A 27,461-nucleotide genomic window follows, 5' to 3' on the forward strand; every position below is an offset into this window, starting at 1 on the left:
TGACCTGCATATAGGTGTCTCAGGAAGTAGGTAAGGTGGTCTGGTATTCCCACCTCTTTAAGAATTTTCCACAGTTTATTGTGATCCACACAGTCAGAGGCTTTAGTGTAGTCAATGAATTAATTAAATAATTTTTATTGGTGTATAGTTGCTTTACAATGTTGTGTTAGGTTCTGCTGTACAGTGAAGTGAACCAGCTACAGGTATAATTATATCCTCTCTTTTTTTGGATTTCCTTCCAATTTAGGTCACCTCAATTTTAATTTTATTGGATATCTATAAAATTTCCCAATAGAACAAGTCATTAGCAAATTTTAATTTCTTGTGTTTCCTTTAAAAATACTTAGTTCTTTCATTTATTAGTGGTATGTATGAACATAATTTAAAGCAGGGATCAGCAAACTGTTTCTATAAAGGGCCAGATGGTAAATATTTGTGGTCACATGTTCTTTGTTTTAGCTGCTCAACTGGACCTTTGTTATGACACAAAGTTGGTGAGAGACTATATGTAAATAAATCAGTGTGGCTGTATGCTAATAACACTTCGGACACTGCCATTTGAACCTCACATCATTTTCACGTGCCAGAAAATGTCCTTCTTTTGATTTTTTCAACCATTTAAACGTAAAAGCATACTTAGCTCACCAGTGTACAAAACCAGCCCATAGTTTGCCAACCCCTGGTTCAAAGAGGAAAAGGATTCCCTTACAAGGTTTATTACAAAAATAGCTATCTGTTGCTTTCACCCACAACAGATTGGGGTGGGTGATTCCATCTGGGGATGGAATCCATCCACTCCCCAGAATCAACTATATTCATCCCTTTTAGCTGTTTCTTTTGGCATTTACTTCCAATTCTCTAAATAAATTGTTTATAGTGCTATTTCTTTAGTTTTTAGATTTTAGGAATTATTGACTATTCTTACAATAAAAGATGATGATGTGGCTCTTTCACCACTCCCATCCTCCCAGGACAGTATACAATGATCTGCATTAGGTCATTCCTTGGTGTTCACATCATCAAGTCTATGACAACCCTGATTATTTTACCTTTCTCTCTTGATATATTTTTAAATATATTTTTTAAAAAAAATTTATTTATTTATTTGACTCTGCAGGGTCATAATTGCAGCATGGGGGGTGGTCTAGTTCCCTGACCAGGGCTCAAGCCGAGGCCCCCTGCATTGGGAGTGTGGAGTCTTGGCCACTGGACCACTAGGGAAGTCCCCTGTCTGGATATTTTGTTTTCCTCAGAGTTAACACTGTTTCTCCCCACCCCCATGTTGCTTGTTCTCTACTACTTACCATAGGTCAGTACTTTCCCAAACTGGCTATCTCTCCTCTCCAGCTGCTGAAAGATGTCCTACAGTGTTCCATTGATTTCATTCAATTGGAGCATTCTTTCCTGGAGTCTTTTGACTTTCTCTCCAGGCCCACTACCACCTTGGGTTCCCCTTCCATCATCCTGGAGATTGCACTTGACTTTTTTTTTGGCTTGGGACCCCAGTTTCATAGATCCCATCTCTACTTCTTTCTTAGGTTTTTCTCTGGTTTTAGTGGCACATCTTCTCTAGTAGCTTCCAGAAAAAAAGAAGAATGCAGAGGAAGTAAACTATTTGAGTTCTTTCATGTTGGAAAAACCTTTAGTCTAACCTGAAAATTGACAGTTTGGTTGTAGACTTCTAGGTGAGAAAATTTTCCCCTCAAATTTCGAAGGCATTGCTTCAATGTTTTCTAATTCTTAGTGCTTCACTGAAACGTCAGAAAACATTCTTGCTTCTGATTTTTTAATATGACCTATTTTTTTTTCTCTTTGACAGTTATTCTGTCAGCGTATTGAAGATATTATTCAACTCTCTTCTGGATTTCATTGACGCCACTGAGAAGGCAGCTTTCAGTCTAAAAGTCATGGTTTTAAAGGTAATCAGCTTTTTAAATCTGGCTGCTTCTAAGATCTATGTCTACATTTGGATATATTTGTGTTTTATCCTGTTTGGTTTATCTTGGGCTTCTTGAATTTGTGGACTTATGTTTTTCATCAGTTTTGGAAAGTTCTTAGTGACTATCTCTTAAAATCTTGCTGTTGCCTGAGTCTGTCCTCTCCCTGTCGCATGGCAGTTACTTTTTTGTTAGACTTTCTCATTCTATCTTCAGTGTGTCCTATTTTTCAGTATTTTCAGATTTTCTATTTCTTTGTGCCTCTGTGCTACATTCTGGATGCTTTCTTTAGCTCTGTTTTACAATTTATTAATTGTTTCTCCAGCCATTTCTAATCCACTATTAAAGCCATCTATTGAACATTTAAAAACTTTTAAAAATTGTGAAATCTGGCATATGCATATAAAGGTGGAAAAACCTCAACATTTAGTTTAGGAGGTAGTGATAAGGTAAACACACATTTAGCTACCACTCAAATCAAGCACCCTAGCTTCCACATGTTTCTCCCAATCACAATCCCCTTCTCTCGCTCTACTGGAAATTTCAGGAACCACTATCCTGATGATTATGCTACTAAAACCCATGTGTTTCTTTATAACTTTACTTTCTCTGTATGCATCCCTGAACAACATCATTTCATTTTGTCTACTTTTGAACTTGATGTGAAGTGGGAGGAGACGGGGACAACAGAGGATGAGATGGTTGGATGGCATCACTGACTCAATGGACATGAGTTTGAGTAAACTCCAGGAGTTGGTGATGGACAGGGAAGCCTGGCATGCTGCAGTCCATGGGGTTGCAAAGAATCGGACACGACTGAATGACTGAACTGTAGTGGGTTGCCATGCCCTCCTCCAGAGAATCTTCCTGACCTAGGGATCGAATCCATATCTCTTATGTTTCCTACATTAGTTCAGTTCAGTCGCTCAGTCATGTCCAACTCTGCTACCCCATGAATCATAGCACACCAGGCCTCCCTGTCCATCACCAACTCCCGGGGTCTACCCAAACTCATGGCCATCGAGTCAGTGATGCCATCCAGCCATCTCATCCTCTGTCATCCCCTTCTCCTCCTGCCCCCAATCCTTCCCAGCATTAGGGTCTTTTCCAGTGAGTCAACTCTTCACATGAGGTGGCCAAAGTATTGGAGTTTCAGCTTCAACATCAGTCCTTCCAATGAACATCCAGGACTGATCTCCTTGAGGATGGACTGGTTGGATCTCCTTTCAGTCCAAGGGACTCTCAAGAGTCTTCTCCAACACACGGTTCAAAAGCATCAATTCTTTGGCGCTCAGCTTTCTTCACCGTCCAACTCTCACATCCATACATGACCACTGGAAAAACCACAGCCTTGACCAGACAGACCTTTGTTGGCAAAGTAATGTCTCTACTTTTCAATATGCTACGTAGGTTGGTCATAACGTTCCTTCCAAGGAGTAAGCGTCTTTTAAATTCATGGCTGCAGTCACCAACTGCAGTGATTTTGGAGCCCAAAAAAATAAAGTCTGACACTGTTTCCACTGTTTCCCCATCTATTTCCCATGAACTGATGGGACCAGATGCCATGATCTTAGTTTTCTGACTGTTGAGATTTAAGCCAACTTTTTCACTCTCCTCTTTCACTTTCATCAAGAGGCTTTTTAGTTCCTCTTCACTTTCTGCCATAAGGGTGGTGTCATCTGCATATCTGAGGTTATTGATATTTCTCCCGGCAATCTTGATTCCAGCTTGTGCTTCTTCCAGCCCAGCGTTTCTCATGATGTACTCTGCATATAAGTTAAATAAGCAGGGTGACAATATACAGCCTTGACGTACTCCTTTTCCTATTTGGAACCAGTCTGTTGTTCCATGTCCAGTTCTAACTGTTGCTTCCTGATCTGCATACAGATTTCTCAAGAGGTAGATCAGGTGGTCTGGTATTCCCATCTCTTTCAGAATTTTCCACAGTTTATTGTGATCCACACAGTCAAAGGCTTTGGCATAGTCAATAAAGCAGAATTAGATGTTTTTCTGGAACTCTCTTGCTTTTTTGATGATCCAGCGGATGTTGGCAATTTGATCTCTGGTTCCTCTGCCTTTTCTAAAACCCACTTGAACATCTGGAAGTTCACATTTCACGTATTGCTGAAACCTGACTTGGAGAATTTTGAGCATTACTTTACTAGCGTGTGAGATGAGTGCAATTGTGCAGTAGTTTGAGCATTCTTTGGCATTGCCTTTCTTTGGGATTGGAATGAAAACTGACCCTTTCCAGTATGGTGGCCACTGCTGAGTTTTCCAAATTTGCTGGCATATTGAGTGCAGCACTTTCACAGCATCATCTTTCAGGATTTGAAATAGCTCAACTGGAATTCCATCACATCCACTAGCTTTGTTCATAGTGATGCTTTCTAAGGCCCACTTGACTTCACATTCCAGGATGTCTGGCTCTGGGTGAGTGATCATAGCATTGTGATTATCTGGGTCGTGAAGATCTTTTTTGTACAGTTCTTCTGTGTATTCTTGCCACCTCTTCTTAATATCTTCTGATTCTGTTAGGTCCATACCATTTCTGTCCTTTAGCGAGCCCATCTTTGCATGAAATGTTCCCTTGGTATCTCTAATTTTCTTGAAGAGATCTCTAGTCTTTCCCATTCTGTTGTTTTCCTCTATTCCTTTGCATTGATGGCTGAGGAAGGCTTTTTTATATCTCCTTGCTATTCTTTGGAACTCTGCATTCAGATGGGAATATCTTTCCTTTTCTCCTTTGCTTTTTGCTTCTCTTCTTTTCACAGCTATTTGTAAGGCCTCTTCAGACAACCATTTTGCCTTTTTGCATTTCTTTTTCTTGGGGATGGTGTTGATGACTGCCTCCTGTACAATGTCACAGACCTCCACCCATAGTTCTTCAGGCACTCTGTCTATCAGATCTAATGCCTTGAATCTGTTTGTCACTTACACTGTATAATCATAAGGGATTTGATTTAGGTCATACCTGAATGGTCTAGTGGTTTCCCCTAATTTCTTCAGTTTAAGTCTGAATTTGGCAATAAGGAGTTCATGATCTGAGCCACAGTCACTCCCGGTCTTGTTTTTGCTGACTGTAGAGAGTTTCTCCATCTTTGGCTGCAAAGAATATAATCAATCTGATTTCAGTGTTCACCATCTGGTGATGTCCATGTGTAGAGTCTTCTCTTGAGTTTTTGGAAGAGGATGTTTGCTATGACCAGTGCGTTCTCTTGGCAAAACTCTATTAGCCTTTGCCCTGCTTCATTCCGTACCCCAAGGCCAAATTTGCCTGTTACTCCAGGTGTTTCTTGACTTCCTACTTTTGCATTCCAGTCCCCTATAATGAAAAGGACATCTTTTTTTGGATGTTAGTTCTAAAAGGTCTTGTAGGTCTTCATAGAACCATTCAACTTCAGCTTCTTCAGTGTTACTGGTTGGGGCATAGGCTTGGACTACTGTGATATTGGATGGTTTTCCTTGGAAACAAACAGAGATCATTCTGTCATTTTTGAGATTGCATCCAAGAACTGCATTTCGGACTCTTTTGTTGACCGTGATGGCTACTCCATTTCTTCTAAGGGATTCCTGCCCACAGTAGTAGATATAATGGTCATCTGAGTTAAATTCACCCATTCCAGTCCATTTTAGTTTGCTGATTCCTAGAATGTCAACATTCACTCTTACCATCTCCTGTTTGACCACTTCCAATTTGCCTTGATTCATGGACCTAACATTCCGGGTTCCCATGCAATATTGCTCTTTACAGCATCAGACCTTGCTTCTATCACCAGTCACATCCACAACTGGGTATTGTTTTGCTTTGGCTCCATCCCATCATTCTTTCTGGAGTTATTTCTCCACTGATCTCCAATAGCATATTGGGCACCTACCAACCTGGGGAGTTCCTGTTTCAGTGTCCTATCTTTTTGCCTTTTCATACTGTTCATGGGGTTCTCAAGGCAAGAATACTGAAATGGTTTGCCATTCCCTTCTCCAGTGGACCACATTCTGTCAGACCTCTCCACCATGACCCGTCCATCCTGGGTGGCCCCACATGGCATGTCTTAGTTTCATTGAGTTAGACAAGACTGTGGTCCTGTGATCAGATTGGCTAGTTTTCTGTGATTATGTTTTCAGTTTGTCTACCCTCTGATGCCCTCTTGCAACAACTTACCGTCTTACTTGGGTTTCTCTTACCTTGGACGTGGGGTGTCTCTTCACGGCTCCTCCAGCAAAGCGCAGTTGCTGCTCCTTACCTTGGATGAGGGGTATCTCCTCATGGCTGCCCCTCCTGACCTTGAACGTGGAATAGCTCCTCTCGGCCCTCCTGTGCCCGTGCAGCTGCTGTTCCTTGGACGTGGGGTTGCTCCTCTCGGCCAACGCCCCTGACCTCTGGCAGTAGTAGGTGGGTTCTTTACCACTAGTGCCGCCTGCGAAGCTCCAATGCTGTAGTATGTTACTGAATATATTACAGTTCACTTAAATATTCTTTGATCTATAGACCAGGTGGGTTGTTTCTAGCAGTTGATTATTGGGAGTATTATTGTACCTGCCTCTCAAGGGTATATCTAAGTATGTAATTGCCAGGCCATTTAGCATTAGTATGTTAGTCTCTCAGTCGTGTCTGACTGTTTGTGGTGGTCCCATGGACTGTAGCTTGCCAGGCTCCTCTATCAATGGAATTGTCCAGGCAGGAATGCTGGAGTGAGTTGCCATTCCCTTCTCCAGGGGATCTTCCCCACCCAAGGGTTGAACCTGGGTCTCCTGCATTGCAGGCAGATTCTTTACCATCTGAGCCACCAGGGTACCTGGGCCATTCAGCATGCATGTCTTCAGCTTCATGATATTACCAAATGCATTCCACAAAGTTTTATATTAATTACTCTCCCACCAGGAGTGATGGAGGGTTCCTGTTGTTTCATATCCTGTCTGAGACTTATTATTGTTAGTCTAAATTTTGCCACTCTGCTTGGTGCATAGTTATCACATTTATTTTTTAGATTAAGGTATAATTTGCATAGAATAAAATACACAGAACCAAAATATCTATTACAATGTAATCACTCCTAGCTCTCAACCGGGAGAGCAGTTTCAGATCAAACACAGTCATGAGTGTGTTTTTAGTTAAAAAGTAGGAACAGAACAGAGGCTCCACCTGTCCTGATTCCACCTACTTCTAGCTCATCACTGTCCACTCTGCCCTTATCTCATGTGTTCCAGTTATGCTGCTATGGCCAGCTTTATTTTATTTATTTATTTATTTATTTTGGCCATTTTTATTTTAGAGGTGAGAAATCTGATCCTGAGAGCGCTCAAGGTCTCAGAGTGGTGGTGTCTCCAAGGCAGCGTGCTTACTATTATCCCTTTCCATGTAAGAGATTCCTTTGTGTTACAGTAGAACCGTCCACCCTGGATGGTCAGCTCTATGAGAGTACGGAATATGTCTGCCTTCTGTCCCACATGGAAGGCTCAGAAATATGTGTTCATTGAATGATTAGGTGAAGGAATGAACCTGTTAGGCTGCAAATCTCCCTGCCTCTCCCTTCTATCCACCTGGCAGTAGCAGTATAGCAAGCTGTATGGGTTTATGGAAATGAGTTTATTCCATGCTTCACAATAACAGTTCTCTATAAAGTGAGATGCACAGCTGGTAATTCTTTGAAGAGAAGTTCAGGAACAGACAGGGCAGGTGTGGAGGCTCTGCTAGCCACCTGGAGGTCACAGTGAGGTATGCGATGCCCATAAAACATGTCCAGTCTGTGTCGCATGTACTCACACATGTAAGTACATGGAAAGCATGTGCATGGAAGTGCATGTAGGGCATGTAGGTACCTGCTCACACCTGGAAGTATTGTTTAGGGTGGAGCAATAATGAATCTAATTCTCCCATTGTTTGCCTCTTACGGAAGTACCCATTTTGTGATTCTTATCTCCCAATGCAGACAGAATACACCAAGGGCCCAACTGCCACCCTCTCCTCCGGTGTACCCTCCTGCAGATCCCTGTCATCCAGTGAGGATGGCCCCAGTGGCCACTCCAGCCTTTCAGATGGGGAGCTGACCCGGAACGTACAGGACAGCATCAAGCACCGTATCCTCTACCTCTCAGAGCAGCTGAGGGTGGAGAAGGCCAGCCGCGATGAGAACACAGTGGGCTACCTCAAGCTGGTATCCAAGGCTGACCGGCACCAGGCCCTCCACATCCGGCAGGCCTTCGAGAAGGTGAACCAGCGAACCTCTGCCACCATCGCCCAGATCGAGCGAAGGCTCCGCCAGTGTCACCAGCAGCTGCAGGAACTAGAGGAGGGCTGCAGGCCCAAGGGCTTAGTGCTGGGGACCAAACGCAGCCTGGAGAACAACTGTGAGCAGCCCCATGAGAAGGCTCTGTGTGCAGAGCTCCCCCGGCCAGGTGGAGAAGACTGCTCATCCAGCAACCTGTCCACCGTCATCAGACACGTCCCTCTGCAGACTCACTTCCCAGCCTGCCAGCAGAAGTCCTTGGGGAGCAAGTGTGGGGCCCAGCCACGAGCCCTGCTGGGGCAGAAGATGAAGGAAGAGCTGAGAGAGGTGAAGATGGTCCACTTGAGCCTGCAGGGGTCTTACCAGAGCCTCAGGGAGCAGTATCTGACCAACCTGCAGGCATCGCTGGAGTCCCTTCAGGAGGAAAAGTCCAGGTGAGGCAGAGCTCCTGGCCACCTGGGCTCTGGGGAGGGCGGGGGGTGGTATCGGTGTTCCTCTCAGAGCGGCAGATGATAACATGAGTGGAATCGCCTCATCTGCCCTGACCCCATCACCTGGGCTCATGGCTAAGTTGAGGCAGAAGCTCCCATGTGGGTGATATGTTCTGAAAACGACCGCCTTCCAGGGAATGCTTTCTCCCCACCACGCCACCCAGCCCCTGGTGCGGTGGGTTGATTTTATCCTCATCCAAGAGGCTTTCCTGGTGCCTCAGACAGTGAAAATCGGCCTGCAATGTGGGTGACCTGGATTTGATCCCTGGGTTTGGGAAGATCCCCTGGATAAGGGCATGACAACCCACTCTAGTACTCTTGCCTGGGAAATCCCATGGACAGATGACCTGGTGGGCTACAGTCCATGGGGTCACAGAGTCCAATACAACTGAGCAACTTGACACTTTCAGTTTTACTTTCAAGACCAGACTAGGGCCCACTAATAGCAAGAAAAAAAAAGGCAAACTCAGTCTCTCAAGGACATCCGCATTTCTATTTGAGCCCTTCTTGGGGTGCCAGCCGCCCTCATAGGTGCCAAGCTCCTTCCTCTGAGCCCTGCAGTCATCTTCTGTTTGCATAGGGAAATCCTACCTGCACTGACACTGCTGGACCAAGCCCTGAAGGGCAGTTAAAGAAGTATGAAGGGGCAACCCGCTGTCAAGTAAGGCAGCCAGTCACAATTCAGGTTTCTTTTGGGGGTGACTTTTTCAAGGTGGTTGTGGTTGTTCAATTGCTGTTGCATCCAACTCTTTGCAACCCCATGAACTGCAGCACGCCAGGCTTCCCTGTCCTTCACCATCTCCTGGAGCTTGCTCAAACTCATGTCCATCGAGTTGGTGATGTCATCCAACTATCTCATCCTCTGTCGTCCCTTTCTCCTCCCACCTTCAGTCTTTCCCAGCATCAGGGTCTTTTTCAATGAGTCCATTCTTCACATCAGGTGGCCAAAGTATTGGAGCTTCAGCTTCGTCATCAGTCCTTCCAGTGAATATTCAGGACTGATTTCCTTTAGGTTGGACTGGTTGGATCTCCTTGCAGTCCAAGGGACTCTCAAGAGTCTTCTCTAGCACCACAGTTCGAAAGCATCAATTCTTCGGTGCTCAGCCTTCTTTATGGTCCAATTCTCTTTTCAAGGTTGGATTTATGTAAAGCAAGACCAGAACTCAGGACAGTTGTGCATTTCCTTGTATGTTTCTACACTGCCTAGGCCAATGGGACTGTGGTGCTCTAGAACGTTCTTAACCCATAGCATATTAGTGTCTGCCAGCTGTGCAGGGGAACAGAGCAAACTACCTCCTCGCAAAACTCTGTGGGAATTGTGCGAGGTTGCATTTCTAAGCCAGCACCTTCCTCACACCACCACCACCACCAGTGAACTGTGAAATACACTGGCATCATCTTCAGCCACCAAGATGTTCTGGTCATTGGCTATAGCAGTTAGCCTACCTTGATTAATATATACTAGAAACAAAAAAGCAGGTCCATAAGACTCAGATTTCTTGAGAGATATGGTGAATGGGCTGAAGAAGACTTAACATGGTTACAGTGACAATAGGGAGCATGTAGCATTGATCACCTGTACCATTCAGCATTGACTTTACAGATGGGGATATAGAGTCTCAGGCACAAGGGCATATGTTCAGCTCAATGAAGTGTCACCTGGTGTCCACAACTGGTCGCTACCCAGGCCCCTGCGATTGTCACATCTCCTCTGGTGTGTCACAAACTGAGGTTTCAAACTGGAGAGCTCTGTGACACTTCTCACAGGTTTTATATATATATTTGCTTTCAAGAGGGCTATTTTGTTTTTCAATTGAGACAAAATTGACAAAACATAAAGTTATTAATTTTATTTTATTTTTTATCCAATACATGTTTATTGGGACGGTTTCACATTCCTCTTGATATAGGTTACTTTTAGTGCTGCTTCTGTCTGGATGAGCAGCCTTCTGTAAGCCTTGCTTTTCCTCCTGTAAGCTGGTGGAAGACAGTAGAGCAGCCAACACACAAAACTGCCATTTGTGCATGGCTAAAGACAGTGGTGATTTTATAACATCCTGGGTATTTCACATCCATGAAATAGGAATAGGGGCTCTGAACCAGATGCTTCTTCTTGTGTTTCCTTTTGTCTTCTGGAGAGAGATGAGGGAAATCCTTTTGAGAGGCAAGTTCTCATAGGGAGGTTGTCACTGCTGGAAAGGCTAAAATTGCTGATTTTAAAGTGTACAATAGTATTCAGTGCATTCACGGTATTGTGCAATGGAAAGTACATCTATCAATAATAGTTCCCCAAAGTTTTCATCACTCTGGAAAGAGACACTGCCACTCCCCATCTGCCTTCCTTCAGCCCCTGGTAACCACCAATCTGTTTTCCATCTCTCTGGATTTGTCTGTTCTGGTACATTTCGTGTAAATGGAAGCATATGTTATATCAGACTTTGTGTCTTCTTTCACGCAGTGTAATGATTTTGAGATTTATCTGCATTGCACACAAGAGTGGCTCATTCCTTCTTGTTCAGCAGTGCTCTGTGATGTGAACTCAGTGCATTGACCCATTCATTTGCTACCAGTTGGGGCTGTGAGGAGTAGAGCTACTGTGAACACTATGCGTGTCTTTTTGTGAACATATGCTTTTATATGTGGAATTTCCAGATAACATCTAAAGCAACTTTTCCAGCATGTGCTGTGCTTAGTCACTCAGTCGTGTCCGACCCTTGGCAACCCCACGGACTGTAGCCCTCCAGGCTCCTCTGTCCATGGGATTCTCCAGGCAGGAATACTGGAGTGGATTGCCATGCCCTCCTCCAGACAATCTTCCCAGCCAGGGATCAACCTTCCCAACCCAGGTCTCCTGCGTGGTCGTACCATTTTACATTCCCATTAGGAGTCTGTGAGAGTTTGAATTGCTGCACGGTCTTGCCAATATTTGGTGGTATGGTCAGTCTTTGAAGCTTCAGGCTCCTAAACTCAGGTGTCACCTAGTGGCCGAGAACTCTAGATGGTGTCGCCATAGCACAGTTTTTTCTCAACCTCAACACTACTGGCATTTTTGACCAGGTGATTCTCTGTTGTAGGAGGCCGTGCCACACATTGTGGGCTGTTTAGCTGCATCCCTGTTCTCTCCCCACTAGATGCAGTTGGAGGGCTTTCATCTGGCCGTCCTAACAAAGTATCCCAAACTTAGTGGCTTCAAACAACAGAGATGGATTCTCTCAGTTCTGCAGGTCAGCATGGTGAAGTCAAAGTCAGCGTGTGGGTGGGGCCGCGTCCCTTTTGGAAGGGCGAATCTGTTCCTAGCCTCTCCCAGCTTCCTGGGGCTGCTGCTTCCTTAGCTTTTGGCCTTGGCACTGCAGTCTTCCAGGCCAGCACCTTCCCCTTCCCTCTGCTCTGTCTTCACATGCCCTTTTCCTCTGTGCGTGACAGTTGCTACTGCCTCCACTTCTAAGGATGTGCGTGATACCATGTGAGCTCAGAGGAGTTGCTCTGTCTCTACCAGGTTACCCCATCTGGCCCACTTCATCCTTCCCACCTCAGTCTCTCCATTGCAGACTTCTCTGTGTTTCAGGCTGTTAGGTTCTAGCTCAGTTTGTCAAAGCCCATCCTCAGCTATGAACAAGATTATATTTTCTGCAGCAGCAATGATGTTTGAGGCCATTTGTATCAGACAGGGTGGCCTTAACAGATTTGGACGAATTTGAGGGGTGTTTTGGTTGACCAACCATCATTTTGCCCTCATAAGAGCATTTTCCATGGTGGTGCTTCTACCTCCGTGGCTGTAGGAACCAGACAGAGAAGAGTCCTTGACCAAGGGAGGGACGTGTCACAAGCCAGGGCCCTGCTGTGGCCCCACTGATAAGGGGAGATGGAGGGAACAGCCTTACACATTAATATTGTCTTATTCAACAGTCTTTTCAAGAACGTGTGTAAGAGTATTGTCATTTGTTCTTAGAAATATATTAATGAAGAACCCGCTTGCTAATTTCGTCTTCATGAAGAACATATTCATGAATATACACTTGAACGTGGTAGACATCTTGAATGTCCTTGCAGCTCCGTCCCATATGTGAACAGAAGGACAGCCACGGGGGAATCTGCTTTCAGGGTGGACACCCCACTCTCTCCCCTTCTCTGTGGGCAGTAGTCTCAGTCAGGTTGTCAGACCAATCTCTTCTCAACAGGAAACAGGGCAGAAATTGATGGACTATTCCTTGAAATACCATCATGAACTGACTCCTGATGAACTGGCTTCCATAAATGAGTGTTTCAGCTTCTCAGCTGCCTGGGGACCATCTCCACGGTGTGCCAGTCAAGTCCCTGAACAAGACCTAACTGAACTGCTCACTTCCCAGTTAATATACCTGCCTCTGCTTCTCCGCAGGGCCCCAGGCCCCCAGGCCCCCACTGGTATCCAGCATTGTCACCCTGGCCCTGGTCAGGCCTTCCTCAGCTTTTCTTAAAAAGCCAGAAGCTGCCTGGCCTGTTTCTTTCTGGCCCATCCTTGTTGGTGCCCAAATGAGGGACCTCAAAGTGTTTTTTGACATCATGAAATATTCCAAACCCAGGGAAAGCAGAGAATAATTTGGTCAAGGTTATCTGCTCACCCTCAGCTTTCTGAAATCTTAACATATTCAAATTTTATTTAAGAAATAAAAGCTTAAAAGATGAGTTGCTTGAAATGCTCCCCTTCACCTTCCCCTCTTTGCCTACCTTGCTATCCTTGTTAGGCGCTTAGCTTTTCCAGACATATTTTTAGACTTTTTCTACTTAAATATATGGCTATAAACAACAGGTAGTGATGTTTCGTGTTTTTTTATTAGGTCTACTGAGATATTACTTACATGCTATAAAATGTACCATTTTAACTGTATGTTTCAATGAGCTTTAGTAAATTTACCGAGTTGTGTAACCATTACCACAATCCAATTTTGGTTTCTGTTTTAATAACAGCTTTATTGAGATATAATTGACATCCCATACAATTCACCCATTTAAAGTGTTTTTGTCATATTCAGTGTTTTTATCGTATTCACAGAGCCGTGTTGTAGTCAACACTGTCTCAGTCCGGGACCCTGTCATCCCTCCTAGCAGAAACTCCATCCCCGCTAGCAGTCACTCCCCACCTCCTCTCTCCCCCAGCCTCCAGCAACCACAAATTTGCTTCTGTCTTTATGGATTGGCTTATGCTAAACATTTCCTATCCATGGAATCAAACAGTTATGTGGATTTTTGTGACTGTTCCATCCTGATAATCAACAGATGATTTTTAGGGAAGAGCTACTGCACACGAAACACTGGAGTGGGGAGATATATATATATATATATATATATATATATATATATACACACATATATGGAATTTAATGGCATACATGGGCAGTTTAGATCTCGATTTCTACTCATATATTGCTATTTTTGTAAAGCCGTTACAAAAGAGTGACTATATATATAAAAGATTCATGAATATCCGGGGAGGGGTGTGTGTGTGTGTGTGGCTGGCTGATGTGCATCTGGGGTGTTCTGAGACCGACCTAGAGGAGGAGGCAGGGTTCGACTGCAGCTTGAGGAGAGAGGAGGAAGGCGTGTTCTGAAGCCACATCTAGTGTTGGCGGAGGACCGCTCAGCCCCACACAAGCTTTGAGCAGGGTCGCTCAGGGCCTGTCACTGTCTGTTTTGCTCCCAAGACAAGTGCTGCTGGAAGGACAGGTGAATGGGCACCTGCAGGGGCACCTGGATGAGATTTACCACCTCAAACAGAACCTGGCCTGCACTGAGGAGAGAATGGTCTACCTGTCCTATGAGAGAGCCAAAGAGATCTGGGTGAGCAGCCCTGGGGGACCTTTGTGAGAAATGGCTGATAAGGAGGCGGTGATAGGGACCAGGCCAGCAGAAGATGAGGGAGTCTGCTCTGACACCCCTGGAGCCCAGGGAAGGGATCGTGCCTGGCACTGTGCCCCTGAGGTACCCAGTCTTTATGATCATGCTGCCCTCCCCCAGGGCCGGGGCCAGCTTAGCCAATCTGGGAACTCGGGCACAATCTGCGACTCTCTGGCCCCTGGGCAGCGGGGACACGGGGTCCCAGCTTCACTGTCTTCCTCCTGCAGGAGGTCATGGAGACCTTTAAGAACCGCGTGGGCAAGCTCGAGGCTCTGCAGCAGGTGACCCAGCTGGGGCTGACGGAGCACCCACAGAGCTGGCCCCAGGACATCCTGTGCCACTTGACGAGCCTGCTGCTGACGCTGGCCATGGTGCTCCTGGTCCTGCTGTCTGGCACTTGTGCCTGCCCCCTGCTGCTGCTGCACTTGCGCCTGCATGCCTGCACTGTGCTCCTGCTCCTTGGGCTCAGCACCCTGGCCTGGCAGAAGTGGCACGCCATCCCTGCCTGAGACTGGCAGGCTTGGGTCCCCTCCAGGTGGAGACGGTTTGCCAGGGCCTCTTGGCCTCCACCCAAGGGGCCTTAAAGGGCCAACTTTGCTAGTTCCTCCCACCTCTCAAGACGGCCACTGCTCAGCTCTGCCTTTCCTGGTCCATCCCTGGCAGCCCAGTGATGCCCACCTGCTTCACGCTTCTCTTTCCCACCTGCAGACAGGAGGCTTATAAAAGATGGACATCTCTGGAGTACTGTTCCCCTCTCTACCCTGCGTGCCATCCCATGACCCAGTGACCCAATGCCCAGAGGCTCGGTTGCCCCCAAATGACAGTGGCAGCCCCTGTGACATGGTTGTTTTTGGCAAAGAGAAACTACGATTATTTCACAGGGATGGAGAAGCAAGGGTGTGGAGGTGGGGTGGATGCGGGCCAAAACCCTGGAGGTAGGGACAGGTTCTGTTTTCCATTTTTGGGTGGGAGGCAGGCGTTTTCATTTTCGGGGCTGGCAGAGACTCATGCAGGTGACACTGAAGAGACGGATGACGCCTCTGTTTTGGAAACACTGGAGAGTTCAGAGCTGTCATCCACCTTCTTCCCAAAAAGTTGCAAGATGCAGTTTCGAAACTGGCAGGACAGAAAGGGTTATTGAATAGCAGAGCAGGCAGGGCCAGTGTGCTAGGCTAAATGCAACGGTGGGGCCCTGTGAGGATAGCAGTCTTTAGGTGTCACCCTGATGGCTTAGGAGGCCTGAAGCTGAAACTCCAGTACTTTGGCCACCTGATGAGAAGAACTGACTCATTGGAAAAGACCCTGATGCTGGGAAAGAGCGAAGGCAGGAGAAGGGGACAACAGGGGATGAGATGGTTGGATGGCATCACCGACTCAGTGGACATGAGTTTGAGTGAACTCCGGCAGTTGATAATGGACAGGGAAGCCTGATGTGTTGCAGTCCATGGGGTTGCAAAGAGTCGGACAGGACTGAACAACTGAACTGAACTGAGAGCTTACACATTCAGAATCTACAAGGAGAATGGAGGAAGGCTCCAGTCACTCCTTGCACAGGTGGATAGTCTATTCCTGACTATTCAGTTATCTGAGTTATCTAATTGACCAGTTGATGGTGACTCAGTTCAGTTCATTTCAGTTCAGTCACTCAGTCGTGTCCGACTCTGTGACCCCATGAATCGCAGCACGCCAGGCCTCCCTGTCCATCACCAACTCCTGGTGTTTACTCAAATTCACGTCCATTGAGTCACTGATGCCATCCAGCCATCTCATCCTCTGTCATCCCCTTCTCCTCCTGCCCCCAATCCCTCCCAGCAACTGGGTCTTTTCCAATGAGTCAGCTCTTCGCATGAGGTGGCCAAAGTATTGGAGTTTCAGCTTCAACATCAGCCCTTCCAGTGAACATCCAGGACTGATCTTCTTGAGGATGGACTGGTTGGATCTCCTTGCAGTCCAAGGGACTCTCAAGAGTCTTCTCCAACACCACAGTTCAAAAGCATCAATTCTTCGGTGCTCAGCTTTCTTCACCATCCAACTCTCACATCCATACATGACCTACTGTGGGCCAAATTGTGTTCCTCCAAAGATATGTTCAAGTCCTAATCCTTGGAGCCTGTAACTGTGATCTAATTTGGAAGTAAGTCTTTAGAGATGTGATTAAGGTGCATATTATCATGAGGTCATATTGGAGTAGGGTGGGCCCTCATCCAATGATGGATGTCCTCAGGAAAAGAAGGGAATTTGGATTCAGACAGAGAAGAACGCCATGCAGAGGTAAAGGGCAGAGATCACAGGGACTCATCCCCAAAGCGAGGCACACCAGAGGTTACAGGTACCTGTCAGGACCTAGGAGAACGAACCAACCCTGCCCACACCCTGATCTCAAACCAAGAGAGAACATATTTCTGTTGTTTCAACACCCCTAGCTTGTGGTACTTTGTTATGACAGCCCCACGAAACATATACAGTGATGAAAGATGATCCCAGCTAACGGGCCAATGTCTGGGAGAGTCTCAGAGGCATCTTAGTGAAAAGAAAAGTGACTGTTGTCTTGTTTCTGTTCTGTCATCAAGGGGCCAGGTGAGGATTAGGTAGGCAAGAGCCCACCTTGTCTCTTCAACCAAGAGTCTTCTGGCATCAGGAGGACTCTGCTCTGTGCTGTGCTGTGTTTAGTCACTCATTTGTGTCCAACTCTTGGCAACACCGTTGACTGTAGCCCGCCAGGCTCCTCTGTCCATGGGGATTCTCCAGGCCAGGATACTGGAGTGAGTTGCCATGCGATCCTTCAGGGGATCTTCCCAATCCAGAAATCAAACCCAGTTCTCCTGCACTGCAGGTAGATTCTTTATTGTCTGCGCCATCAGGGAAGCCCAAGAATACTGGAGTGGGTAGCCTATCCCTTTTCCAGGGGATCTTCGGGATCAAACTGGGATCTCTCGCATTGCAGGCAGATTCTTTACCAGCTGAACTACCAGGGAAGCCCCCTGCTCTTTGCTACTGAACCCCTAATGGGATGTATGCATTTCCCAGACTATATCTCATGACTGAGTTAACAACAATGCTTTGAGAATACAAAGCAGAGGCGTCTCCTATATATTTGGGGTCTGTTCTCAACTACCTCTAGCTACCTCCAATATCAAAACTCTAACAAAAACATAATTGTTGAAGTCAGTAACACCAGAATTGGGCTGAGCAGCAGAACAGACTCAGCTGAAGACCCAGCAGATGAGGCTGAGGGATACATTGGCCACACATTCAGCATCTACATACTGAGCACCCACGCTGAACCCATGTGTCCTTGGGGCATCTGCATCGAATCAAAAGAGCAACATTTCATGTCCTTGTGGAGCTCCATTCCAGAAAATTCTCTCTGAATGCAACAGGAAGGGATAACAGTGTGGAAAGGGTGAAAGCAAAGTTCGAAAGCCTGGAGAATCTGGGAATGCAGACAGCGGCAGAGGAGGGGGAGTTCCAGGAGGGAGAATGGAAAAGCTCACGAAAAGACAAAGATGGCCTAGGATTCTGCAAGCGAAAGCCAAACCTCAGAAAAGACCCATGGGAAAGACAGGAAATGGGGGCCGAAGGGTGAGCTCTGCTCTCGGTGTGAAGTCCTGGAGACTCCATAGTGGTGTTGGTCCTACTTGATAACCTAAACATTACCATGGTGAGATGCGAGGCCCCTCAGAGAGTGGTATTCTGACCCACAGACCTTTCTGATTATCAAGCCACATCACATCTACTCGACACCTTAGTGGAGTGGACATGATGGATTCAAGGAAGAATAGGCAAATGGCCCTTCAAAGATGATGGGCCTTACAGGTGATGATGGTCACCTGTAACTTTGCAAGAAGTCTAGGAGTTGTGGGCAGTTTACTGCTGAGGCTCAATATGCCAGCTCCTGATGGCTGCATCTGGCAAGACCACAGCATGTCCTGCCTGGACTGATCCACAAAGTTAAGAAGGCCAAAAGTCAGCACAGGCAAGAAGGGCCTCTGTGTCCTTGTCAGAATTAGGGTTTGAATATGGAAAGATTAAGTTCGCAAGAAGAATTGTGTCTGTGAAATCAAGATGCATATGCCCAGGGTACTTTGTTTGCTAGATGCATTCTGGCAATCCTAGGGTGTCTGAGCTCCAGGCTCAGCTAAGGCCAGCCGATGGGATGGGCACGCACACATAGTGGCCTGCAGGAAGTGTCCATTGTCAGGCCCAGACCATAAAAGGATCCATAGGGACAGCTGTCTGGGGCTGGGTCACTGGTGCCGAGCCTCCCGGGGTTATTTTCCCAGAGGTCATTTTCAGGCTTCCTGCAAACACACTTCCTGGTGGGAGCCATCCAGGCTCTTCCAGGGTCTATCTGCAGTTTGCTCTGCCAAACTGTGTGCCTTACCTGGCGGTTCATGAAGACATAGATAATGGGGTTGTAGATAGTGGCACTTTTGGCAAAGTAGGCTGGCAGGGCGGCCACCAGAGGGTGGAAGGCGTAGCCGGGGTGTGCAGCGGCGAAGCAGGCAAAGAAGGTGTAGGGCCCCCAGCAGAGACAGAAGGCTAAGATCATCACCATCACCATGCGGGTTACTTCCTTCTCCGCCTTCTGGGTGGACTCAGATTCTTTCTGCTGCTTCGCCACCTGAGGGAGACGGAGAGTCATCCTGGGGACCGTGAGCGGGTATCTCAGGGGATTCCCTTCTGCTGACTTCCCTGGTGGCTCAGACAGTAAAGCATCTGCTTACAATGCGGGAGACCCAGGATCGATCCCTGGGTTGGGAAGATCCCCTGGAGAAGGAAATGGCCACCCACTCCAGTACTCCCACCCAAGGGAGTTCCCGGCCTGGCCAGGGCTGGTCTTGTGGGAGCTCTTAGAGGCTTTGAGTGGGGCTTGGCTAACACCTGCCAGGAGCCGGGGAAGGAGCTAATGAGGCTGTTTCCAGCCTCCCCTGGTCCCTTATCAGAGTGTGTTTCCCTCCACCGACCCCCCCCCCCCCACCGCCCCATGGTCAGGTCTCAAGGGTGACTGATGGCTAGGGTGTGTCCTGTAGCCCAGATTCCACAGCTCACGACTCACCCAGCCCAAGTTGTGTGTGGCTACCCGTGGGAGTCAGTTAAGTTGCTTCTGATCCCAGACTGCCAGTGAGGGGTGGGGGTGGGCAGCGAGAAGGGGGAGCAAATCACAGGCTGAAGGCAGGGGGAGGGGAGCTTATCTCAGCTGTGATGGCCTCCCCTCCACAAAGAGCTGTGACAGCCTGTGATGAGCCAACTGTGGGCACAAGCCTCTTTGGAGAGGAAAGGCACCACCCCCAGAGGCCTCTGACTCTGCGTGCTAGGCCTGGGAGGCACCTCCAGGCCAAGCTGATTGACAAAGACATGACTTTTGTGTGGTGTTTTGGGCACCCTGGGGGAGTGCAGAGTTCTCAGAAGCCCTTCTCCTGCCTTGCTCTGATTTCCTGCACCCTGGTGGTGGCGTTGGTGGGGGGGGGAACCAGCTTCTCAGGGAGGAGGGTGTGAATGCACCCCTTGGACAGTCCTGTGAAGGGAGCCCTCGGGTGGCAGCCTTTTGAAAACACCCCTTGCTTTGCAGGTTTTGCTTTGGGATCTGGCGGGCTGTGACTAGCTTTCCTCCCCATCCCCCTCCCCGGGGTCAGCTCTGGGTCCCTCCACGAAGAGAGGGGGGCTGTCCCTGCCCACCCTGTACAGGCAAGGCCAAGGGAGCCTCACGTCTGGTTTGGGGGCAGGAGAGTAGACTGGGTGGTCCTCTGTGGCTCCTCCCTGCCTGCATGATCCTGCTGGCAGGAGGGAAGCTGGGAGGGCTAGGTGCTTACCGTTCGGATAGCCAGCCACACTTGCAGGTAGCAGAGCACGATGACGCTGAGCGGGATGAAGCAACACGTGATCACGAGAACGATCATGTACGACTGCACCCCCGGGTAGGAGCTGCCACTGAACACATCGGGGCCACAGGAAGTCTTCAGGCCATGGGGCCAGTACCTGCAGAGAAGGGCCGGAAGCCCTTGCTGAAATGGGCAGGGACCAGGATCCTCGCCCTGGCACCCCAGTGACTTGATTGAGGATTGTTGGGCTTTTTTTATTATTATTGTGGTGAAATTCACATTACCCGAATTGACTTTTTTTTGCAGTGAACAGTTCAGAGCCATCTAGGACATACACGGTATGGGGCAACTGCCGCCTCTGTCTGCTTCCAGGACATTATCATCACCAGCCCCCAAAGGAAGGCCTTTGGTAGGATTTCTCTAAATCCTTCTCCATCTCTGATCTCATTTCCCCCCCCCCCTTTTTTTTTGTGGTAAAACACACATAGGTGGCTCAGACGGTAAAGCATCTGCCTGCAATGTGGGAGACCCTGGTTCAATCCCTGGGTCGGGAAGATCCCCTGGAGAAGGAAATGGCAACCCACTCCAGTACTCTTGCCTAGAAAATTCCATGGATGGAGGAACCTGGTGTGCTACAGTCCATGGGGTCGCAAAGAGTCGGACACGACTGAGTGACTTTACTTTCTTTTTTCTTTACACATAATTAGGAGGTTTGGTGCATTCCCGATGTTGTGCATCCATCACCAATCTGGTTCTAGAACATTTTCATCATCCCCATCACATCCCCTTTTTACAAAGGGGAGGTGAAGCACCCTCTTGCCTTAAGAACAGCTGTGAGCCCCTGAGGATTACATGAGCATGTGTTCAACAATCCCAGCTATTGTGGGCATGGGGGCATGAGGAGGGTGACAGACAGAGCCTGGCCTCCAAGACGATGGAAGCTTCCCAAAGAAAGAACTTGTTCACCAGCTTGCAGCAGAAGACAGAAATGCAGCGGCCTTGTCCCATCCTGCCCACTCAAATATCGGAGCCGCTTCCTTGGAAATTCGGGTCTTCCCCCAAAGAATCCACCTGATGAGGACACTGGTGAGCTGTGACCCAAGAAGCCTCCACAAAGGGGGCCCCTTAGCAGGTGCAAGAAAGAAGCCTGGGACAGAGTGGGTAAGAATCTGTGTGCCCAGTGATCCAGTGTGCCCATGGCCTGAGCCTGCAGTGTTCCTCTCTGAGCTCTCATGATCTACTCCTGTCTGGGAGAAACAGACCTTTAGAGACCACAGGGCCCACGCCCACGTGGCAGCCAGGCAGAGTCATACAGCCTCAGACCTGGCCTGCTCAAAGGGCCCTCAGGAGGAGTCAGGTCTACTCCCACTTCACTCCTGGAGCCACAGAGGCCCAGAGACAGAGAGTGATTTGCCCCAAGGTCTCAAAGTGAACGATGAGTTTGACCCTCCTTGCCCTGTTCTACACGCATTGTCTTCCTGGCACTCCGCCTCCTCACCTACTCCAACCAAAGATGGGTGGAGCCGTCCACACAGCAGCCCAGATCCAGGAGAAGGCGATGCCCGCGATGGCCAACTTGGCATCAAATCTGACGTTGCCAAAGGGCTTGCAGACCACCATCCACCTCTCCCAGGAGATGATGGCCAAGGACCAGAGACCGGTGATCCCTTTGGGGCAGAGCACACAGGAGGGCTTTGAGTCAACAGTTTGCAAGATCAAGAGGGAGAATGCCCCCCATGCCCCCCAACCTGCCTGCAGAACCTGATTCTCCAAAAAGTGTTTTCGGGTCCATGGAGCAACAGGTCTCTTGGTCAGTTTCTTTCTCTAACACCTGTGTCCCCTGTTCCTTCCCTGCTGTGCCTGCAGTCACCTCCCTTTGCCCTCTCTGGTTCAGCCTTGTGGCCCACCTCGCTTCTCGTCTCTCTTTTATCTGGCCGCCAGCCTTTCTCATGATACTGTCAATGCAAGTCTTGATGGCCATGTACACCCCTGAGGCCACACTGAGGTGCTACTGTCCCAGCCAAGGCCAGGAAACAGGACGTGTCTGGTGACTGGCACACTCCAGCTGTGGGCATGCCTGTCCTCAGCCCAGGCCTCTCAGCATGGCCCACCTGGCAGCAATCTGTGTGTGGAATTCAGGGCTTGGGATGGGGCAACAATGTGTTTGTTTCCACCGACGTCTGCTGGACACTTGGCTTCCCTTACTCCCAACACGAGTGCAGTAGCGTTAGCAGCACCCGTGGCTTATCACTTTACAGAGGTGCCAGGCATTTGCCAAGACGACTATATTCATTACCATGTTGACCTTTCAGGGACTCTCCTGCCAGATACAGTTGATACTTTCATGGAGTGGTGTCCTGAATACTTCTACAAACTACTTTTAATATGAACACTTTGAATGAGGGACTGTGTCACTAATTCATGTTTCAATACTTCGATAACCATATTTCAGTATCATCGGCTTCCTTGGGAATCCATGGTCCCCCAAACTGGTGACCTGAGAGCAGACCTCGAGCAGTTACAGAAGTGGGATGGACGGGATGGAGGAGCCACTCAGGGGCCCCGGCACCAGCTACCACGGTGCCCGAAGGGTTTGAACTTGGTCAGGTCAGTGAGTGGAGGTGACACCACCAGTGGCTCAGGTCACTGACCAGGTCCCCTCTCCCTGCCCCGCTAATCCTACTGTCTGTCTATGGCTCATCTCTTGAGAATCCAAATTGGAGATCACTGCAGAGCAGTGAGACAAACCCAACATAGATGTGGGTGCCAAGGATCCAGGCATGTGAACAGGTGGCCATGGGAACATAAAACTGGGAGGAGGAAGCTGCGCACCTTCACTGCTTTGATGGCTAGGGGCCTGGAGACGGGGTGCACGTGCTGAGCACTGGGGCCCCTGGGCTCCTTGTCGTCTTTGGTGAATGCCAAGCTGCAACCCCACAGCCCTTGGTTCTCTCCTGGGGGTGTGTGCCCCCGAGGGGTCCATGTCCTCTTCTTCATAGGCCCCTGGCAAGCAGACCTGGCCTCCCAACACGCCCCAGCCTTGCCTAGTGCTCAGCGTGTGGTAGATGCCAGCCAGCCCTGGTTTCCTCACATCCTCCCAGCCGTTGGCGAGCCTTCTCTCAGTCTCCCCCTCTGATCCCCTCCTCCCCATCTCACCGTACAATCCTGGGCCTCGTCTGTCCCTTGTCTGCCCACCCAGCCTCTGGCCACCCAACCAGCCTAGCTGTCTGCACCCCACCCTCCTTGGCCACTTGGCGTGAGTGCCCTTGCATCCTTCTGACCCAATATCCAGCTCCCTCATGACCTCCTCCAGATCCCGGTCCTCTAAGGACTGACGGCACCATATTCTCACTATCCAGATGCCCAACAGCACAGAGCGATGAACACAGGGGCTTGGCAGCCAATGGAGATCTCGGCAGAGCCATGACCCATGGAGAAATGAGCGATTAGGCTGGGGAAAGGAACGTAGGATCTAGTTTCAATATCTCAGGAGCTCTCCTGGGAATTGCTTCCTTGACAGAGAAAAACTGACACAGGTGTGAACTGAAAGGGCACGTGTCCCAGATTTGAGTGGGAGGCTCATTTGGGATGCCCAGAGGCATCCTGTGCCACCCTGTTCTGTGATTATGTGGATCTGTCTGTCTCCGCCCATGCCAGCTACATGGTCTCAAACTGAATGTCGCCAGGTCAGGTCTATTTCAGAGCAGACACCTCTAATGGTCCCAGCACAGCTTCCCCAGCAGGTCTGTCCCCCTTCAAAGATGTGCTAAGCCCGTGTCCTACGGCTGCCCCAGCGATTTCGCCACATGACGATCTCCTTTACATGCAGCAGGCTGGGTCTCCCCCAAACCCAGGCCCCCAGATGACTTACCACACAAGGAGACAGTGTAGCCCTCCACGACACAAAGGGGGTGGCCCAGCACAAAGTAGCCATACATCTGGTTCACGACGCTGATGGTGCTGGCGATGATGGTCTCCACCAGGTCAGCGATGGCCAAGTTGACCAGGATCCAGTTGAGAGGGTGGCGGAGCTTCTTGAATCTCATGGTGGCTGCCAGTACGAGCCCATTAGTGAAGACGGACGCGATGACCACGAAGACCATCCAGGCGCTGGTGAGGTGGTACACCCATCTGGGAGCGATGTGGTAATTGGGGCCTTCGAAGGGATCTGGAGGCAGGAGGTACAGAGTGAGCAGAGGACTCGGGCAGCCACTTCATCACCTGTACGGCCACACCTGCACTTGCCTTTGAAACTGGCCTTTCCCTCTAGCTTTGTCCATCTGCAGGCAACCTTCCCTCAATTCTGTCTCTCAGACCCAAGGCCACAACCTGCTGGAAACACCTGCATGGGCATCCTTGAGCTTAACAAAGCATCATCCATGCCAGGTATTGCTTCCTGGTCTGAGTTGCCCACCCACCATCTGGCAGGTCGCCCTCCTGGAGTGTGGTTGGCTGGCTCCTGCTCCCCTGAAAGCCCCCCGGTGCCCCGGTGATGTTGCCTGTGTGCGCTGCACATCATTCTGTCGTCAGATCTTTGCTTGTGGTCTTCCTCATACCCGGGTCCTCGGCTGGTTCATACCATCCAGTCTGGCTCCGCGCCCTTGCCTTCCGGGACCATTTCTAGATTCCCCAGCTGAGATTTAACTCCATATTGGAGCTCTGCATGTGCATGTCCTGTCTTCCTCACTGGACTGTGTCTTGTGCATGTATAGTCAGTGCCCTGAGAATGAAAGACTGAGGGCCTTTGCTATGGATTGAATTGTGTCCCTTCCAAAAAAAGGCATGTGGGAATCATAATCCCCACTCTCTCAGAATGTGACCTTATTTAGAGAAAGGGTTTGTACAGAGATGATCAAGTTCTGATGACATCGCTAGGCTGGCCCTAGTCCAATAGGACTTGTGTCCTTACAAAAAGGCAAAATTTGGACACAGACACATTCAGGAGAAGATGGCCATGTGAAAATGAAAGCAAGGATCAGGGTGGTGTTTCAATAGCCAAGGGATACCACGGATTACCAGAGATTATTATAACCTGGGGGAGGGATACCATGGATTGCTGGAGACTACCATAAACTGGGGGAGGGATACTGTGGATTACCAGAGACTACCATAACCCTGATGGTGTTCCCTGGTGGCTGGTTTGGGGGATCAGCCACCTGGATGGGTGAGGAAAACCTGATGGTTATCAGTTCTGAGATCTGCTGGAGAAGGGATAGGCTACCCACTCCAGTGTTCTTGGGCTTCCCTGGTGGCTCATCTGGTAAAGAATCTGTCTGCAATGCAGGAGACCTGGGTTCGATCCCTGGGTTGGGAAGATGACCTGGAGAAGGAAATGGCAATCCACTCCGGTACTCTTGCCTGGAAAATCCCATGGACGGAGGAACGTGGTAGCCACCGTCCATGGGGTTTCAAAGAGTCGAACACGACTGAGCGACTTCACTCACTCACCGTAACCCAGGGAAGGGACCTGGAACAGAGTGTCCCTCAGAAGCACCTGGAGGAGCCAACCCTGTCGAGCCCGTGATCGCTGGCCTCCTGAATTGGGAGATGATCAATTTCTGTTGCTTAAGCCACCCAGTCTGTGGTGCTGCAGCTGGAGCAAACACACACAGAACGAAAGTGAGGGGTAACTCCCCTTTATTATGACAGTGGGTCTACACCTTTCTCTGTTGGAAGGACCTTTCTGCCACCACTATTTTAGCAGATTACTCAACCACTAAGTGATGGAAATAGGATGATGGGGAGGGGGGTTGGGCAGAAGGGCATGGGTCAGTCCAGGAACAGTCAACTCATCATCTTCAACAAATAAATTGCAAGGATATTGAGGGAAAACATCTACAAGTATGACTTTGCATTTATGTTTTTAAAGAGTCCTTTCTTCTTAGAGCTACCTTCTGAAGTCTTACAGAGAAAACGATGTGATGTTTTGGATCTGCTTCCAGAAATCGGCAGGAGTGGTTAGTGGACAGGATAGAGAGGAAATAAGAGAAGTGATGGACACCCTAGTGGAGGGAACAAGTTTTGGGTACCCAGTGCCATTATCCTCTCCTATTTTGCTAGACACATGAATTTTTGTAAAAAAAAAAAAAATTACAATAGGGAAGTCTGGGGTGTCGACAAAGCCGCAGGGGCCTCCAGGAAGAGCGTTGTTGGGTCTCCATCAGGGACATTCTGGGGTGAAAACCATCAGGTCAAGGTGAACTTCACGGTTCTCCACCAGTTTGGCTTGGGAACCCTATTGCTGGTCCTGCTCTGGGTATCAAGGAGCCAGTGTGGCTTCTGGAAATTGTGGCAAGTGAGACATTTTTCCCTTGGACTGCAAGGAGATCCAACCAGTCCATCCTAAAGGAGATCAGTCCTGAATATACGTTGGAAGGACCAATGATGAAGCTGAAGCTCCAATCCTTTGGCCACCTGATGCGAAGAATGGACTCATTGGAAAAGACCCTGATGCTGGGAAAGATTGAAGGTGGGAGGAGAAGGGGATGACAGAGGGTGAGATGGTTGGATGGCATCACCAACTCAATGGAGATGAATTTGAGTGAACTCTGGGAGTTGGTCGTGGACAGGGAGGCCTGGCATGCTACAGTCCATGGGTTCACAGAGTCAGAGCGACTGAACTGAGACATTTTTGAAGGAACTAAAGGTCGTCGGTTGGAAGAAGGGATCTGGGGGGTTAGGGGCTGGGGGTCATTGGCATCTTCAGCTCTCTGACGGGCTGGCAGACAAAGCCTCGTGACTGGGCCATGCCCAGGGCAGAATGCCAGCTGCCTCAACAGAGTTTTATACTGTCTGGTGCAGCTGAAGTGCCTCTCCTCAGGAGCCGAGCTAACTTCTTCCCTAGGACATGCCGCCAGGGGCCAAGGGCTCCACGGTGAGCTTGGACAAGACGACCACCATGGTCTCTTCTATCCTTAGGCTCTCGAAGGCACTCACCCGCCTCTGGGCCACCTGAACCTCCCGCTCCTGCTGGCCATCTCCATTTGGTTTTGGGAGATGCAAAGATGAGTTAGGCCTGGGTTCCCTCCCCAGAAAGAGAGCCCCCGCATAGACGCAGTGGGGGGCAATGAGCGCTCACTAGCAGTCTAGGACAGGGATTCTAAGAGGCTC

General features: G+C 48.8%; 3 protein-coding genes across 5 annotated transcripts; 1 reads left to right on the forward strand and 2 right to left on the reverse strand.

The window, feature by feature from the left end:
- The first annotated feature begins 7,861 nt into the window (after positions 1 to 7,861).
- TEX28 (testis expressed 28) lies at positions 7,862 to 15,038 on the forward strand. Its single transcript, XM_061136490.1, has 3 exons — positions 7,862 to 8,598; positions 14,337 to 14,472; positions 14,757 to 15,038. The coding sequence occupies exons 1-3, from the start codon at positions 7,862 to 7,864 to the stop codon at positions 15,036 to 15,038; spliced, it is 1,155 nt and encodes a 384-aa protein (XP_060992473.1).
- On the reverse strand, positions 10,573 to 10,731 carry LOC133051536 (small ribosomal subunit protein eS27-like). The gene has a single exon (XM_061136032.1). It carries the CDS (start codon positions 10,729 to 10,731, stop codon positions 10,573 to 10,575), a length of 159 nt encoding a protein of 52 aa, XP_060992015.1.
- On the reverse strand, positions 13,479 to 25,066 carry LOC133051840 (long-wave-sensitive opsin 1). Of its 3 annotated transcripts, none has more exons than XM_061136493.1 (6): positions 24,931 to 25,066; positions 24,223 to 24,519; positions 21,850 to 22,018; positions 20,343 to 20,508; positions 18,914 to 19,153; positions 13,479 to 15,645 (listed from the first exon to the last, which is right to left on the reverse strand). In XM_061136493.1, the coding sequence occupies exons 2-6, from the start codon at positions 24,452 to 24,454 to the stop codon at positions 15,535 to 15,537; spliced, it is 918 nt and encodes a 305-aa protein (XP_060992476.1). In that variant the 5' UTR covers positions 24,455 to 24,519; positions 24,931 to 25,066; the 3' UTR covers positions 13,479 to 15,534. The 3 variants fall into 3 exon arrangements, with proteins under 3 accessions (XP_060992476.1, XP_060992475.1, XP_060992474.1); XM_061136492.1 differs by having other exon boundaries at positions 24,908 to 25,066; XM_061136491.1 differs by having other exon boundaries at positions 24,851 to 25,066.
- Between the last annotated feature and the right edge of the window lie 2,395 nt (positions 25,067 to 27,461).

The sequence above is a fragment of the Dama dama genome, chromosome X, assembly GCF_033118175.1.
Source record: "Dama dama isolate Ldn47 chromosome X, ASM3311817v1, whole genome shotgun sequence".
NCBI lineage: Eukaryota > Metazoa > Chordata > Mammalia > Artiodactyla > Cervidae > Dama > Dama dama.

What these genes read in the sequence shown, in the direction of transcription:
- TEX28 (XM_061136490.1), top strand. Translation starts at nt 7,862, where the DNA reads ATGCAGACAGAATACACCAAGGGCCCAACTGCCACCCTCTCCTCCGGT. An exon ending in CTTCAGGAGGAAAAGTCCAG is followed by an intron (nt 8,599 to 14,336) that starts GTGAGGCAGAGC and finishes TTTGCTCCCAAG; the next exon opens with ACAAGTGCTGCTGGAAGGAC. An exon ending in AGAGAGCCAAAGAGATCTGG is followed by an intron (nt 14,473 to 14,756) that starts GTGAGCAGCCCT and finishes TTCCTCCTGCAG; the next exon opens with GAGGTCATGGAGACCTTTAA.
- LOC133051840 (XM_061136493.1), bottom strand. Translation starts at nt 24,454, where the DNA reads ATGGTCTTCGTGGTCATCGCGTCCGTCTTCACTAATGGGCTCGTACTG. An exon ending in CCCATCTTTGGTTGGAGTAG is followed by an intron (nt 20,509 to 21,849) that starts GTGAGGAGGCGG and finishes CCTTCTCTGCAG; the next exon opens with GTACTGGCCCCATGGCCTGA. An exon ending in TGTGGCTGGCTATCCGAACG is followed by an intron (nt 19,154 to 20,342) that starts GTAAGCACCTAG and finishes CGTCTCCCTCAG; the next exon opens with GTGGCGAAGCAGCAGAAAGA.
- LOC133051536 (XM_061136032.1), bottom strand. Translation starts at nt 10,731, where the DNA reads ATGGATGTGAAATACCCAGGATGTTATAAAATCACCACTGTCTTTAGC.